Source organism: Taudactylus pleione, unplaced genomic scaffold (assembly GCF_031769625.1).
Source record: "Taudactylus pleione unplaced genomic scaffold, aTauple2 ptg000515l, whole genome shotgun sequence".
In the NCBI taxonomy this organism is placed as follows: domain Eukaryota; kingdom Metazoa; phylum Chordata; class Amphibia; order Anura; family Myobatrachidae; genus Taudactylus; species Taudactylus pleione.
In genome coordinates, this window is record NW_028284917.1 from 644,329 (window position 1) to 659,547 (window position 15,219).

Genomic DNA, 15,219 nt, shown 5'->3' on the forward strand with positions numbered 1-15,219 from the left:
CCAAATGGCAGGCGTTCCTTTGGGAACGCCTCCGTTTGGCCAGCCACCCCCCCCGACCCGCCTACAAAACGGGGCGAGCTGTCGATGCACCGTTTGTAGTGAGCCCCGGAGCGAGTGAATTTCTCACTCACTCCGGGGCTCGTGTGCGCACTGCCCGGCCATCGACCCGCTTGCGGGCGGGTTTGAATCAGGCCCAGTGTTCGTTTTAAGTACATTTATATTGAGGTTCCTTACAAGTATATTTTTATGAGCAACTATGAGTATTTTGGTAATGTATTCTATTCTGGAAACATTTCAGTGATTGTGAACTATTGTTGAATATGCCTCACTGTGCTTCAAATAAAAGTTGATTAAATAATAAAAAAAAAAAAACTTCCAGAACACACTGCAAACAGCCTCATTCCAGCACTTAAACCAATAAACTTTATTATCAGTATTTGGCAATTGATAAAACGCTCTCCGCCTAGTCACAAGACCGTACTATGAACATTTCAGGTTTATTCCTCCCATGCGAGAGTTCCGCTCAGGCACTTAGTCGCTGGACAACGAGCTTTTTCCCTGCCAGCTGCGCTGGAACATCTCGCAACGCGTCGGCATCATCACAGAACCGCAGACGCCATCCATGCACTACATATCGGGTCCCGCTTAGAGGGACGAGGACCGTAAGACAGTAACACAGCCGCGGACTCTGTTCAACAACCCACCACAATTATAAAACAATTCGTGTAACCTAAAAAAATAAAAATTGCTACTTAATTATCTTTCCCGAACCATTGATTTGTGGTTTGAGATCCATGGAAATAGGGCTACAAGAGCGTTAAAAAAAAAAAAAAAAAGTTTAAAATTGGATTGTTGAGGTGTACAAGTGCCATCCCTGGTTTCAGAGGTGCAACAGAAATAAATTAAAAACCGTGAGTATGAAAAGTGTGACAAATATAGATTAAAAATAAACCCCAGTGCATAATTATAAAACATAGACCCCCCCCACCTCTAATGCTGCGGTCTCAACCGTGACAGACCCTACTGACCAATTACCATCAGATCAAAGTGTTTTAGTGTGGGGTTCAGCAGAGGAACCGGATTACACAAAAAGATGGAAACCCTTTATAACAGTACTTGTTGAGAGGGGGGGCGATATTTGAGGGAGACGGGGGGGGAAGCCTGCTAGTCTCCGGGTCTCAGGGCACTGTCCTGTGGCGGGCAGCCTTTTTGGAGGCTCTGCGGATTAAGGCTATCCTGGTGATAGGCGACACAATGTTCCAACAGGATGCTAAATATTTGGATGGAGGAAGGTAGAGTAATGACCAGTTCTTTTAGAAAATGACGCAGTGGCAGCCTTTCTTATCTTTCTCCTTCCGCGTAGGCCCTGGGGAAGGGGGGCATTCCTGTTCCTGAAATTTCCTGTACAAAGAAACATTGAGCACATAAATGATGGGAGATTTGGTCGAAGCACAGAACTGCATAGACGGATCACCGTATGATTGGTGAAATAGATTTAGAGATTGCTAAAAACAGAAGACACTTGGTGGTTCCTAATACAGATTATACACATCTTCCAACATACCGAAATTACAGGTCTGATTTATTTCCAGATTATATCTGGGTGATGGAGTGATTTTGGAGGGACGCATGCTGCAATATAAACAGCTGCCAAAAATATCAGCATGGATTCAACTGAAACATGGATTTACTTAACAATTAGAGATCAGTGAACTTTTTAAAATGGTCTACGCGTTTCACGGCAGGAATTTGGCCCAGTCCTACTCCAACCACGCAACAATGAACGGACTTCAGTGTCCCGGCTCGATTCATAAATGTGCAAAATGGCAATGACATTTTGGAACAACGCACCGTTGCGTTTCGCCATAACACAAACTGCACAACATTTTGCTGTAAACTCCCTAATCATTATTAATAATAATAATAATAATAATAATACTTAGCCAGCGTTTATCAAGTTAGATGAAACTGCAGCCCACTACTCTGTACAGGTAGAAATGTAACTAGCGGCTATATAACTTGTTTGTACTAGTCTGCATTCATATAAAATTATTATCAGTTCTATTCTGCCTATTTGGCACTGCGGAACCGTTGTGGCAGGTCCTGTGAGAGACCGCTAGCGCCATTCATTTTTTTGTGACAAAAATCTGTCTAAGACGCAATGTGATGCCACTAGGACGTACTGCACTGATTAATTCGATATGCGACACTTGTATACCTGTGAGCACCCGAGTCTCTGAATCTGTATACGAAGTGCTACAATGTAGCGGCCGTAGCTTTCTTTATTCCAAGTTCCGTTGTGGTTCATATACAGACTAAGTCAGGGCTTGACAAAACCCGGGGGTCATAGCAACCAGATTCGGCTGCCTGGCGACCAGATTTTCAGCAACCCCCAGGCCCTGTAGTGCAGACCGCGAGCGCGGTCCACACTACGGAGTAACAAACACACAGCTGCCAGCGGCGGCTGTATGTTTGTTATAGCAGCCGATGAGAGTCTGTCAGACTCTCATTGGCTGCTGCGTCGTCCACGGAGTGAGCCGGCTCACGCAGGTTGGGAGAGAAGTCATGACGTCTCTCCCATAGTGCAGAGCGGCCAGGAGGAGCGGACAGCGGCGGTCGTCGGCTGGAGCGTGGATCAGGTAAATTGCGCTCTTTTTTTTTTTTTAAAGGGCACTGCATAGGGGGGGTGCTTCTAAGGGCAATGCATAGAGGGGACTACTACTGGGGGCACTGCAGAGAGGGGACTACTACTGGGGGCACTGCATAGGGGTGCCCAAAGCATATTCTTGCATCTGGGCCCGCCACTCTCTAGTTAGGCCACTGCCAAAAGTGGCTTTGCCCACCCGGGGTTTTTTGGCTGCCTAGGGGTGGTCTTTCTGCGGGTTGGTTGCCTGGAGAGGCAGGTTAGCTGCTCAGTAATGTGGCTGTGGGAGGGTGGATTACCTGGGGTACCCAGTTAGTGGTGTGGCCATGGGGGTTGATTGCCTGGGGCATAGGTGCTCAGTAATTCTGCCCCGGGGGAAGGGGGGGGGGGGGTCTTTCTCCTACACTTTCATCCTGGCTCCTAGGTTTTAGAAAAATTTGTCAAGCCCTGGACCAAGTCATACAAAGATATACAAGTGTCACATGTCACATTAATCGGCACAGTCTTCTGGGGCGTCCTAGTCACATTGCAACTTAGAAGCATTTTCAGCGAGAAAAAAAAAAAAAAGATTCCCAACGCGAGCACAGGACCTGGTGGCTCTCTCACGCTGCGTGGCGTATTTAGGCTAGATGTATGAGGACACATCTAAAATGATAAATATATAGAATAAGTGATTAGTTCCTAGTTACTGGTATGCAAGTCCCAGCATTACTTAATGAGAGCCTGCATGGAGTAACTGTGGGTAGTCTGCTTCTTACACGGTTTTGGGGACACTTAGAAAGACAAGATGGCCGCACTCACCTTACCACTCGCACGAGTTCATGAAAAGCTTGATCGACATTCATCCGGATTTTTGCAGACGCTTCCATGTACGTAACTTTCAGCTGCCGCGCTAACTGGTGTCCTTCTTCCTGCGTTACCTGCAAAGGTCCAATTACAGACACTGTGGTCGATATACTAAGCCTTGGAGAGAGAGAGAGAAGGCACCAACCAATCAGCTCCTGTCACTTTACAGGATGTGTTTGAAAAATGACAGAAGCCGACTGGTTGGTACTTTACCTCTCTGCATGGCTTAGTACATCTCCCTCACTATACTGGAACCGCACTCAATTATGGAACTACCCTCCTGTACTAAAGCCTGTGGGCTTTACTGTACACAAATGGCCGAGTGCTGGGCTGCCCGAAAGTTATTAGACGACAAGTTTGTCTGAATTAAGATCTGTAACGAATTGTTCTGGCGAAATAACTCACCACCCACCTCTCTATCTGCAGGGACATGTGATTCAGACTCAGACTTACTGGGAATAACTTATTTTGTGTTCTATCCAAAACTATTTCAGAATGTTTTTTTGTTTGTTATGTTTTTGTTTTGTTTTTAGAAAACAAAAATTGTGAAACCTATTTCTTCAAAATTTAATATGAAAAATGGGGGAAAATAAGTTAATATAAATATGTTGCCAAGTTTATTGTACGAATGTCAGCATTCATGATACTCAATAAATGTTGCTTATTACAGATTACAGCGGATGACTTATGTGCTGTGTAACCGTTGCATATTTCTGTGTTTTGTGATCTCCATTTTTTTTTTTCTTTTACATTTTAAAAGGGGGTATTTAATACCTCTGCCAATGTTTTCGGGGGAGATGGAAGGAAACATTGTGCAGAGACGATTCACCAGTCGCAAGCCATAGTGAGGGTTACCAGCGTCCCTGGTACCAAAATCCAACAGGACATGAGTGTAGTGCCTGGTGCGTTGAAGCTCTGCGCAGTGGGAGGTACTGTCCTGTCCTGCGTTCAGCTAGTACAGCAAGTCTCCTCCTGTCTCTCCTCAGTGCCTGGGCCAATACTAATCATTATAACAAAGTGGGTCATTTACTCCGTGCGCTGAACCTGCTGTCTGCTCACTACACAGGAGTATCACTTTGTATCACTTTCCCTTATGATATAATAACTTGATAAAGATTTGTAGCATTAAATCGAAAAGTGTTGGATAAAGGGTGGACTACTGGACTCTGTACTGGACTCTGGGGACTGTTTATTTTATGGCTGCAGGGATCCGGACGCTGCAAACCATCTCCTCAGGTTATATATTTCTACCATCTATTTATCCGCATTAAATAGACTATATGGAAAGAGGGCCCTAGACTGCACACCCTGAAAATATATATAATGGGAGGTGCTACCTGTGGAGACTATTGTTACAAATATACAAAAAGAATTACAGATTCACAACTCCAACATTACTCATTATATAGAATAGTACATTTTGCAATAGAATTTTGCAAATAATAAAAGAGGTTTTAGCATAATCATGGCCATAACACACCCCACCGCGCCCAGGTAACCTCTGAAGGTAGGTCCCTAACATACTGGAGTTGAAATCCAGAGCGCAAGACACCCCCAAACCAGCCCAGCTGAGCCACCCCAGGGCATCATCCTACCCTCAGAGGTTACCTGGGCGCGGTGGGGTGTGTTATGTTGGCGTTGTGCATCTGTAATTCTTTTTTGTGTGTTTGCAACAATAGTCTCCACAGGTAGCACCTCCCATTATATATATTTTCAGGGTTTGCCGTCTAGGGCCCCCTTTCCATATATCTAGGGAGGGGAAAGGGGGGGGGGGTTTCCACTGCCCTCCCTAAAGATACCATTGATGTGCGTGCCAAACACCCGCCGACTGTAAGTAGGGAGCGCCCCTATTTATATTTTTGTATTCTGCGGAAAAGGAGTGAATGAAGATTAGTGTGTACTGAAAGATACCTTGATGTGCCTGATTATACCCACTGCGATTGTGAGTGGGGCGCGCCATTTATACAGCAACTAACAAGAGTCAGTGTCTAGTGCATCTTTTATGCTTGATTTATGACCTATAAGTGTGTATACATTTGTTTTGTATTGTTTATGGTCCCTTTTTCTGCACGATGCCTTCATAAGTCACGTACAGTGGCTGAAAAATCTGATGCGGACTAAACATCATGAGAATTTAAGCATTCCATTACTTTTGTTTGTAAAATTTGTATTTACACCAGCACCATCTCACTTTTACAACTTTTTTGTTGTTGCGATACCAATCATTACCTAGCACTTTGTGTTTTCCTAAGTACAGAGCCTTCAGGGACATTGACCAGTGTTAAACGCATTCAAAAGGAAAAACAAGGCGCGCAAATGACACGGTGAGGGAAGGCGCTCTCGGATACCGTATTATAGGATATATCTGCATGCGGCGCACGGTACCTGTCTTTGATGCTCCAGATCAGCTTTGTTACCCACCAGGATCATGGGAAACTCATCTCGGTCTTTTACCCGAAGAATCTGTCTCTGGAATTTATAAATCTCTTCAAAACTGCAACAAAGACACAAAACCTTAGTAAATAAATCACGAACATACTCACAGAGCAGTAAATTCTGCCACACTGTAACCGATAACTGATTTTACACAGAGAATAAAGGGCAGTCTGTGCGGTGTAAAGTCGGTACCCCCCATAGCCGAGAAATACCTGGTAAAGACCCTTCTGTACCGCTACAGATGATATCTAGTGATACCTGAACATGGCGATACCCTCCCCCTTCAAAAAGACATTTTGCAACATAAGTTCAATTAATTTACAATATGTCACCAGTCTCATTTCTTTGACCCTGTCGGGACTGAAGGACAAGGAGGAATCAGGAGTCATCTTTCCGAAATTCCCAAAAATTGTCAGTCTTTGTAAGGCTGGGTACACACGTAAAGATTATCTGTCCAACCAGCCAACTAGTTGATTGGTTAGAATGAAAATCTGGTAAGGTATGAAAGCAAATGACAATCAGCAATTCGCTCCCAAACGCCAGAAATGGACAAAAACTCTGTTTGTTAAATGTTTGATCTAAACAATTTGTTCAAACTTGTCTGACGTCCATTTTCATCTGTTTTCGGGCATTTGGGAGCAAACTGCTGATCATCATTTACTCCCATACGTTACCAGATTTTCATTCCAACCAATCAACTAGTTGGATGGTTGGACAGATAATCTTTACTTGTGTACCCAGCTTAAGAACGAGATTCCATCTACATCAGGATGAATAACGTCATCAATATTGACTTCCCAAGTATCCACTCCGGAAACCCCAGCCTCTTATTCATCAGTAATTAGAGGATGTACCCCGCGACTTACCTTCCTCTGTCCGTTACAGAGAACACCAGCAAAAACCCTTCGCCAGTCCTCATGTACTGCTCCCGCATAGCCCCAAACTCCTCCTGCCCCGCAGTGTCCAGGACTGAAAGACAGACGGCACAGTTACCAGAACCCAGGACCACCCGCAAAGTCGCCACTTTCCTCCTCTTTATTGTAAAAGCAAGAAACAAAAGAGGCAGACTGGTCTCCGCCATTCCTCCGGTCACCTCAACCTGGCGCAACCACTCCAGTAAACAATCGGAATGTCCAATGTATGGAGATGTAAGATACGCCGGTTTGTCTGCAGAAATGTTTTACCTGTGCGGAAGACCTGCTCCTGTATGTACCATGCAAGCGCTGAACTAAACATACGCAATCAAAATTAGAACATACAATAAACCTGGGCATATCCAGACTTAGCAAAGCACGCGGTATAATCATAGTATATGACGCGGCAGTAATACTCACTGTCCAATCGCGCAGCGTGTTCATCGATCACACACTGCTTGGTGTAGGAATCTTCGATGGTGGGGTCATAGTCTGTCACAAAGTACGACTGCAAGAGGGAGAAGAAATGCGGTTATTAATGCTGTATGTTATACTTGCCTGCGTGTAGCCTATATACGTAGGACTGAAGTCAATGAGTAAAATATACACTGTGGAAAGTGCTGCATAATATGGCAATCAGGGTTGCATAACAATAGGATGCAAAAAAAATTAAATAAAAAAAACATTTGATTTAAAGCAGATTTTTTTTTGTATTTAAATAGGATTGTTTATTATTTTTTTTTTTTTTTTAACTAAACGCTTAAAAATTGTAAACGTTTACTTTAAAAAATCCTAAGTAAACATTTTACATTTTTAAGCGTTTATTTAAAAAAAAAAAAAAAATCCTATTTAAATCAAATAAATCCATTTTTGATGATTTAATTTTTTGATTTTTTTTAAATCCAATTCTATGCAACCCTGAATTGACAACACACAGCAACCTTTGAATCGACCACTGTGTTCATTCCCACGATAAAGGCCGTATTTCCTTCTTGCAGCACATAGTACAGCTCCCCCCCCCCCCCCCCCAAAAAAAAAAAAAAAAACCACGCCAACCCTGGAACCTTCCCTTTTGACACTAGATTATTTGCTCCAGCGTTTCCAAATACTTCATAAGCAAAGCCATCAAATAAATTCCTTTAATGAGGTTCAAGTCTCCTCCAAATCTACCCTACGCTTCCAACCTAAGTTGGAGACAAGGTGACCAGATCGGCGCGTTCTTCTGCGTAAGTGTCCGGCAATGACGCCATCATACAGTAATTGTCCATGACTGGCCTTGTCCTCTACTCACACTCCTGTCAGTGTGTAACAACCATGTGTCACATCGCAGGACCTCGGAACAAGCTTATCCTACACATCGCCTGTGCTGCAGAATACTAATTAGCCTGTGAATGGGAAGTGCCCTCTCCCCACCACCCACCAAGAGCTGGTATATCGCATTTGGCATATTTCCAAGCTAGACTTCCATCACTGACCATCAAAGCAATATTGCCGACAGCGATCACAACATAGTGTATGGGAACTCTACGCCTCGTTTGTGCACAGTGGATTACAGTCTTCCTCCAGCATGTCATTCGATTGCTCTTACCAACGCCCACCCAGTACCCCATTCTCCCCGAAATCTCATTCTGGTTAATGTTCTAATCATGATTTTCATTGTTCAATTGCTATTAATTCCCGTCACTTAGTTTTTTTTTCATTTGAAAGTAACAATAATAATGGTAATAATCCACAGCCCACAAATGGGTGCAGTGAATGGGTTAATAGCTACAGCCGGTTAGTAAAGGATTTGAGTCAGAAGTAAGGAGCAGGTCTCACCACTAGGTGTCGCCTGCTCCTCATTCGAATCACTCCATGCAGGAGTGTGTACTGTATATATTACAAGCATACAATGACCCCCGCACAACGTATGCATCACATTGCCCTATGTAAAATAACGAACAGCAGCAAAAATAAAACTTTGCAATACAACAGAAGTGGGAACTCCACACTGAAGAGTTTATAATCTAATGGCTGAAGTCACAAGAAAGCAGCACTCTCTCCCTTCTGAGCACAGCATCACATACAAGTCAATGGGAAAAAGTATATTGGACACATAGGAGCTTTGGCATTACAGTAACTGGGGCTAGTCTCAGAGGACCAGCGACCAGCATCTCCCATGAGGATCTCCAGAGAGTCCCATACCCCCCCAGCGAGGTGTAAATCTGTTCCACTGTGGCGAACGTTCTCAGGAGACTGAACCAATACAGCTCGTGTCCAAGTCCGTCTCATCCACCAGTCACCGGCCGCTGTACTCGCATTGAGGCCGATTCCGAGACGCAAACTGCTGCAAACGCGCTTTAGGGCGGTATTCAATGTTTTATCGCTCCCAATCTCCCATCAAAAGTGACGGGAAATCGCAGGGCAATATTCAATTGATTCAGATTACTTCGCGCCCAAAGAGGTTGGCTTTAGCTGCGTAAAAGAGCTACACCCAACCAAAGTGCTGGGAGCAATTGTGAAAAGTGCCATTTGGGCGCCCAAACGGGTAACTTTTTGCACATTTCAGGTCGCCACCCCGGGGGGGAGGGGGCCCGAGCTGAAATGCCGACACCGGTAGCTGTTTGCTCCTGACAGGTGTGCACCAACAATGAAATACCGCCCCTGTGAGTTTATGTTAATGGTAGTATAAGCCCTTGCCTTGGTGTACAACCATTCGCCTGGATGTGCAAGGACTGGGAAGCCCCCACGCAACAATCCCACCATCTAAACTTGCACTTGCCCCATGTAAGACATTAAGGGGTCCTTTTACCATTGTATATTTGAGGTATAGTCCCCAAAGCACCAGTTTTCATAGGTTAACCACAAGTTTCCCCCGGATGTATTAAGGAGGGACCATAGCAGGTATTGGAGATCTCCTCACTCCCACAGGCAGCTGCATCCCCCATATGGGATGCATTCCCGATATTGGCCCCAGCAGCTAACGCCATCTGAAGATGGCGTTAGCTACTGTAGCCTGTAGGGTACACCGCGCATAAGTTACTCCGGTACCCTCCCACGGCAATGGAGGCCACGCATGCACAACGCCACTGGCAGCTCTCCGTGCACTTCACAGGGATGGGCGCATGTCCCGGATGATATATCCGGGCGCCATGATTGTATGTTGCGATCATAGGCGGTACTGACATGCCCAGATCGCATTGCAATAGCCATCATTAATAAATGGGGGGCCTAAGCGTTGGATTTCGCAACCACTTATGTGCCACGCCAACGATAAAGAATGTAGGCAGGAGACTGCCCAGATTTCTTCTATACGCAATGCTGTAAGCCATGCGCTAGGTTTCTGTCGCTAGCCCAGCCTTAGGAGCAATCAGCTCACTGTTACAGAAATCTTGGGACTTACAAGTCTACCTTAAAATCTTTTTTCATGGAAGGCAGTAAAAGGTTCTACAAATGCTACTGGATACAATAGATCTACTAGATGTTACATGTTGAATGAGGAGTGTTGCAATGGTTGTATCCGAAAGCATTCTATAAAACACGTTACGCAACATATGTTCTCTCAGGTGCAGACGTATCACTCTGTATGCAACACTGCTCCCTGGGGCCAAGGATCCTTGTTGGATACAAGGCTCTTCCCTTGCTAGTTGTAGCATGACTGCATAACTATGCTCTCATCTGCCAACGGGAACCGACTAGGACCATCCTTGCTCTACCTTCCACCAGCTTCCTCAAAACTCCCGGCATGATGCAAAGATGCAGCTCAGGAGCACCTTTTCGATACAGGGAATATCATCTGTCATCTTCCCTAAAGGGGCCTATCCATTACCCGACTTTGTGAACAATCCCACCAAAACCAGGAAGTTTTGGACAGATTGTTCACAAGTCGGGTAATGGATAGCCGGCAAGGACCAGCGATGCGCGTGCACGCTGGGTCCTTGCCGTCTCAGACTGTCTACTGAACATGCCCGTCAACCTGACGTCGCTCGTCAGCTTCGGCATGTTCAGAGATAGGAGGTCGGGCTCCTGCACTGAATGATGTTCAGTGAACGCCGTTTAGTGCGGGCACCGCACCTCGGCGACCTGAAGGTCTGAACGCTAGATGTTCAGACTTTCTGGTCGCCTAATGGGTAGGCACCTATCTCTCTGAGGCCGACAAGTATTTATCTGGCACACTCAGTCATTTTATTCTCATTCAGTCACCATCTCCTGGGGCTTAGTGTGCGCTTGCACAGGGAAAAAAATAAAATAAAAAAAAAAATTTTATTTGATTACCCCTTCAGGTGCAGTGCCAATAATGTATATAATAATTATGTTGAAGATTTGGGGGCATATTCAGTTAGGTGTGAGATTAGCAGAAATACCCACCTGCTGGGTTTTTCCTGCAGGTGCAGGATTTTTGCTATTTAATTAGATATGGGGAGTTTTTTCCCCCCCTCGCACCTCCAGAGCAAGTCTGATCCTTCCTAAAATCATTACATTTTAGAAAAAAAATCAACGGGACTTTCTCTGGGACCCCAGCAACACCCCCCTTCCCCCTTAGGGACTAATTAAGTTTCCAATTAGTTTAATTCGTCCTTAATTATTCTCCTTCCAAAACGGCGTCTTCTGCATCCAGCGTCAGGATCCGGGTCTTCGGCCGCAGCGGTGAGTATGTCAGTGTGTGATAGTAAGTGTGTATGAGTGACTACGTGTGACCCCTGGTGTGTGTACCCCCCCCCCATAACGGGCGCAGGGAGAACTAAATCTCCCAGCAGCCCTTGCGCCTCCCTGCAGCTTCCGGAGCCTCCCAGCAGCCCCCTCCCCAGTGACAAGATGGAGGGAAGGCCACTGGGAGCTACGGAGACCACCAGGCAGGTAAGTGCTTTTTTTTTTTTTTTCTTTACGCACCACTGGGTTGTCCGAGCTGAAAAACCTGAGGAGCGAGGGGCACAAGGTTTTTTACCTTGCTAAACCTTACGCCCAATTGAATATGCCCCATGATGTGAAATGTATTAATATAGAGGGATCGCGGCACCTGCGTTATGTTCAGATGGATCTGAAAAACTCCTCTAAGGCCTTTAAAAGGTCTCCCCCACTGCTATTAGCTCCCTCAGACGACAGCCTTTACTGTCTCCTCCCATTGTCCTCGGCCCCCAAGTGTGTGTCCATCCATTTGGTCCATACCTTCAGGTCTGGTCCTTGGAAGCACATGGGACAAATTTACCACAGGAGGACATACCGCCATTATTACCAGGAACCTCATCGCTTCCCTGACGGAAGTCTTCTCCATGGATGATGGGCGTAGAATTGAACTATAAATGTGCCTGATGGCACTGTAAATCTCACATGGATTAGGAAATAACACCAAGTACCTAAGGATCTCTGGTAAAACTGCAGTTCCTGATGCAGAGTTGGGTATAAATTACACTTTCACTAGAACCAGTGTGGATCCCGATATTGTCAGCGTGAGGAAGTTGGAGCACTTGTTGAGTCATCTGTTACTTTACACCCAGGAACGTAGAAACAACAGATTTTGTCCCTAACGCCAAAGGAGTTAAGTGACCAAAAATCACTCTCCGCCCATCACCGCAGCCTTTTATCAGAGGTATCCTGCATATGATACAGCGCGTCCTCTGCTACTCCTGCGTTGCTATAGCAGAGTGAAGCTCAGGTCAGCGCAGATCATAGTCCTCCGAAATGTGCTCGCTTTCTATTCCAATCTCAGATTATTCCTGTCCCGACCCCATCGACAAACTTGTAAGCTGTATACCATCCAGATTCACGGGACAACGTATCACACGCATTGGCGCTCATCGTATACAGAGAAGATCTGCGGCCATATAAAGAGGGACGCGGGAATATTTAATAGTATTTATGGGATCATTTATCTACTGTAAAACACAAGGAAAAGTTCTGCAGTAATGAAAAAAAAAAAAAAAGGAAACTGAATAATATACGCTGGGTAACATTGTAAAATCTCACCTTAGAATTACAATGGTATTGGGAGTGGTAATGGAAAAAGCTGAAGTCGGTCTGCAAATTAAATCAAATGTGAACTTTAAAAGTCTCACAGTCAGATGACCACCGGCACCTACTTTAGAATTATTTTTTTTTCATGGTGTCAATAAATTGGTAGAGCATCCTATTTTTCCTTTAAACAAAAGCAACTTAAGTGTACCTGATGCCTCAACGTGTATGCGCGAAAGAGGTAGCACTTTTTCATGTGCTGTGCCCAAGTAGTGCGGTATATTCCTGCGCCCAAAGTAGTGCGGTATATTCCTGCTGCGCTCACTGTGTGTCCCTCCAACCCTGGGAGCATTCTTGCAAGGAGTTGTTTAGCCTACAGAATTGCTGTCCCTACTGTGTGCTAGAGTCCAATTACTCTGAGCATTAAAGCTGCTGGAATATTAACTGTGCTCATACCTCATAATGAATTACACAAGCAATCAATAACATCTAGACAAGGAGGCCACGAACTGCTCTGAATGTCTTTACTGACCGCCAGCAAAGCCGCACACGTCAGACAAGTAAACCATTTATCTACTTAATTAGGAAGGGTCTGGTCCTGCATCCAGTATGAAAATGTGCGTGCCTAAAATAGTTTCCAGCTGCCTGGAGTACACAGAGATCCAGCAGGAATAATATGGTGCACGGTTTTTCAGCACAGTAGGAAATACTGGGCCGTACATCATTGATCAGATTTATTAATGTCCTTGGCAACTGGTGCAGTTACCCACAAATACAGATCAGCATTTTCAGCCACCACATTAATTTACAAATTGTGTCCCCTTTAATAACAGTGGTTTCTGGAGAGACACTGATCAGCAAAAAACAACCTTCCAACACTGCCACTTAGTGGCCAGAGGGTGCAGCACATCTTACTTGCATGCACTGGCTAAGGGGTCCCCCTAGAACAGGCCTAGGCAATGCGTACATTTGCAGCTCTTGATGAACTACAAGGGCCAGCATGACCTTGCAGTCAGTGAAAGGAAGGAAGCATGTTGTAAGGTTACCAAAATCGTCCAAAGTCACTTAAAACTACTTTCACACCTACATCGCAGGTGTGAAACAGGTCAAATGTACACAGTTTCAAGCCGTGTCACACCAGCTCTCCCACTGCATGTTGGACCAAGGTTATTCCCAGGTCGTCCCCTTGAGGCGGGTATCTGCATCCACAGCTATTCAGGAGCTTTTAAAAACTTAAAACGGTTCCAATAAACTGGGTCTCCCCTTTCAGACTGCATTATGTCCGGGTCGGTCCTGGGAAAAACCGTGGTAGTGGAGTCGAGGACTCGGGACACACAACCCGGGTTGACCCTTTCACACTAGGCCAGGACCCGAATTGCCCCAAGTCAGAGGCTTGGTGTGAAAAGCCTATTAATAATACATGAGCAATATCATTCATGGGAAACTTTTTAGTAATGTTAACTCATTGTATAACCGAAAGAGATAACACAATAAAAAACATCTGGGTGGGAAGGCCAGGGGGAGCAGCGAGGACACCAGCCAAAAATGAGGAATGACCATGGTCACTTGAATTTGTTAACTAGTTATCTATAATAGGAAGATTCAATGTTCATACCACAATGTATAGCTCAGAAAATCTCAAATTCTTGGCTTCTCCAAGTATTAAAAAATAAAAATCAGAGTTAACTGTTCATTATCTAAAGAGGTTTCTAACCAATCCACATTAAAAACATCAAAAAGTTTTGTTTCGAAGAAGCGACAATGAGGGTGGTCCAGCGGTAATCCAATTATGTAGGATAGCTTTACGCTGTGCTACGCGAATAGCCAGGGGCAATTCCTTACATCCCTTCATGGGGACCATGCCAAATAATAGCCCATCCTGCAGAGAAAGGTATGTAGTTACCTAGGTGGTATACAGAACATTGTCTCACCGACAGCCAAAAAGTAACACGACCAGAAACCATGCAGGAAGTAATCTTGTGAAGAACGCAGGGCACACAATTATGTGAGGTCGTCATTCCTGCCAGGAATTGTTTAAAATAAGACGTATGGAAAATATTAAAGAACACTTCCTGATATCGTGCCGCTGGCAGTAACCGTCACGACATAAGGTTTCTATCAAGATATTGCAGTCCATTGGAAGACCGTGTCAGCAACGAATGCTACCATTGGGTAAAGGGCTAATCAGGTGATGTAGACTGTCATGGCTGCGTCCATGACGGTAACCGCAGAAGCCAAATCACGGAGCAGCACATGGATGTCCTAGCAGACACCAGGTATAATCCTCAGCGCACCACTCGCCGCCGCACCTGGCGTCTGACCGCTCCAGAGGTCAGGGGAAGCCGGTGCTGAGGTGAGTAACGGCCGATCCTAGGCCGCTACCTGACAACAATATCTTCTGACTGGCCAACCAAAAGATGTACGACCCGCAGGAATGCCCAATTGTGCATA

The 15,219-nt window shown here is 45.1% G+C and overlaps 1 protein-coding gene across 1 annotated transcript in view; it reads right to left on the bottom strand.

Moving 5' to 3' along the window:
- Window positions 1-400: 400 nt before the first annotated feature.
- The window catches only part of RRAS2 (RAS related 2), a 42,339-nt gene continuing 27,520 nt past the window's right edge, over window positions 401-15,219 (bottom strand). The window contains exons 2-6 of the mRNA XM_088450310.1: window positions 7,261-7,348; window positions 6,793-6,895; window positions 5,876-5,984; window positions 3,446-3,564; window positions 401-1,401 (exon numbers count right to left, since the gene is read on the bottom strand). Coding sequence (XP_088306436.1) covers window positions 1,314-1,401; window positions 3,446-3,564; window positions 5,876-5,984; window positions 6,793-6,895; window positions 7,261-7,348 — 507 coding nt within the window. The 3' untranslated portion in view covers window positions 401-1,313. The remainder of the gene's footprint in view (window positions 1,402-3,445; window positions 3,565-5,875; window positions 5,985-6,792; window positions 6,896-7,260; window positions 7,349-15,219) is intronic.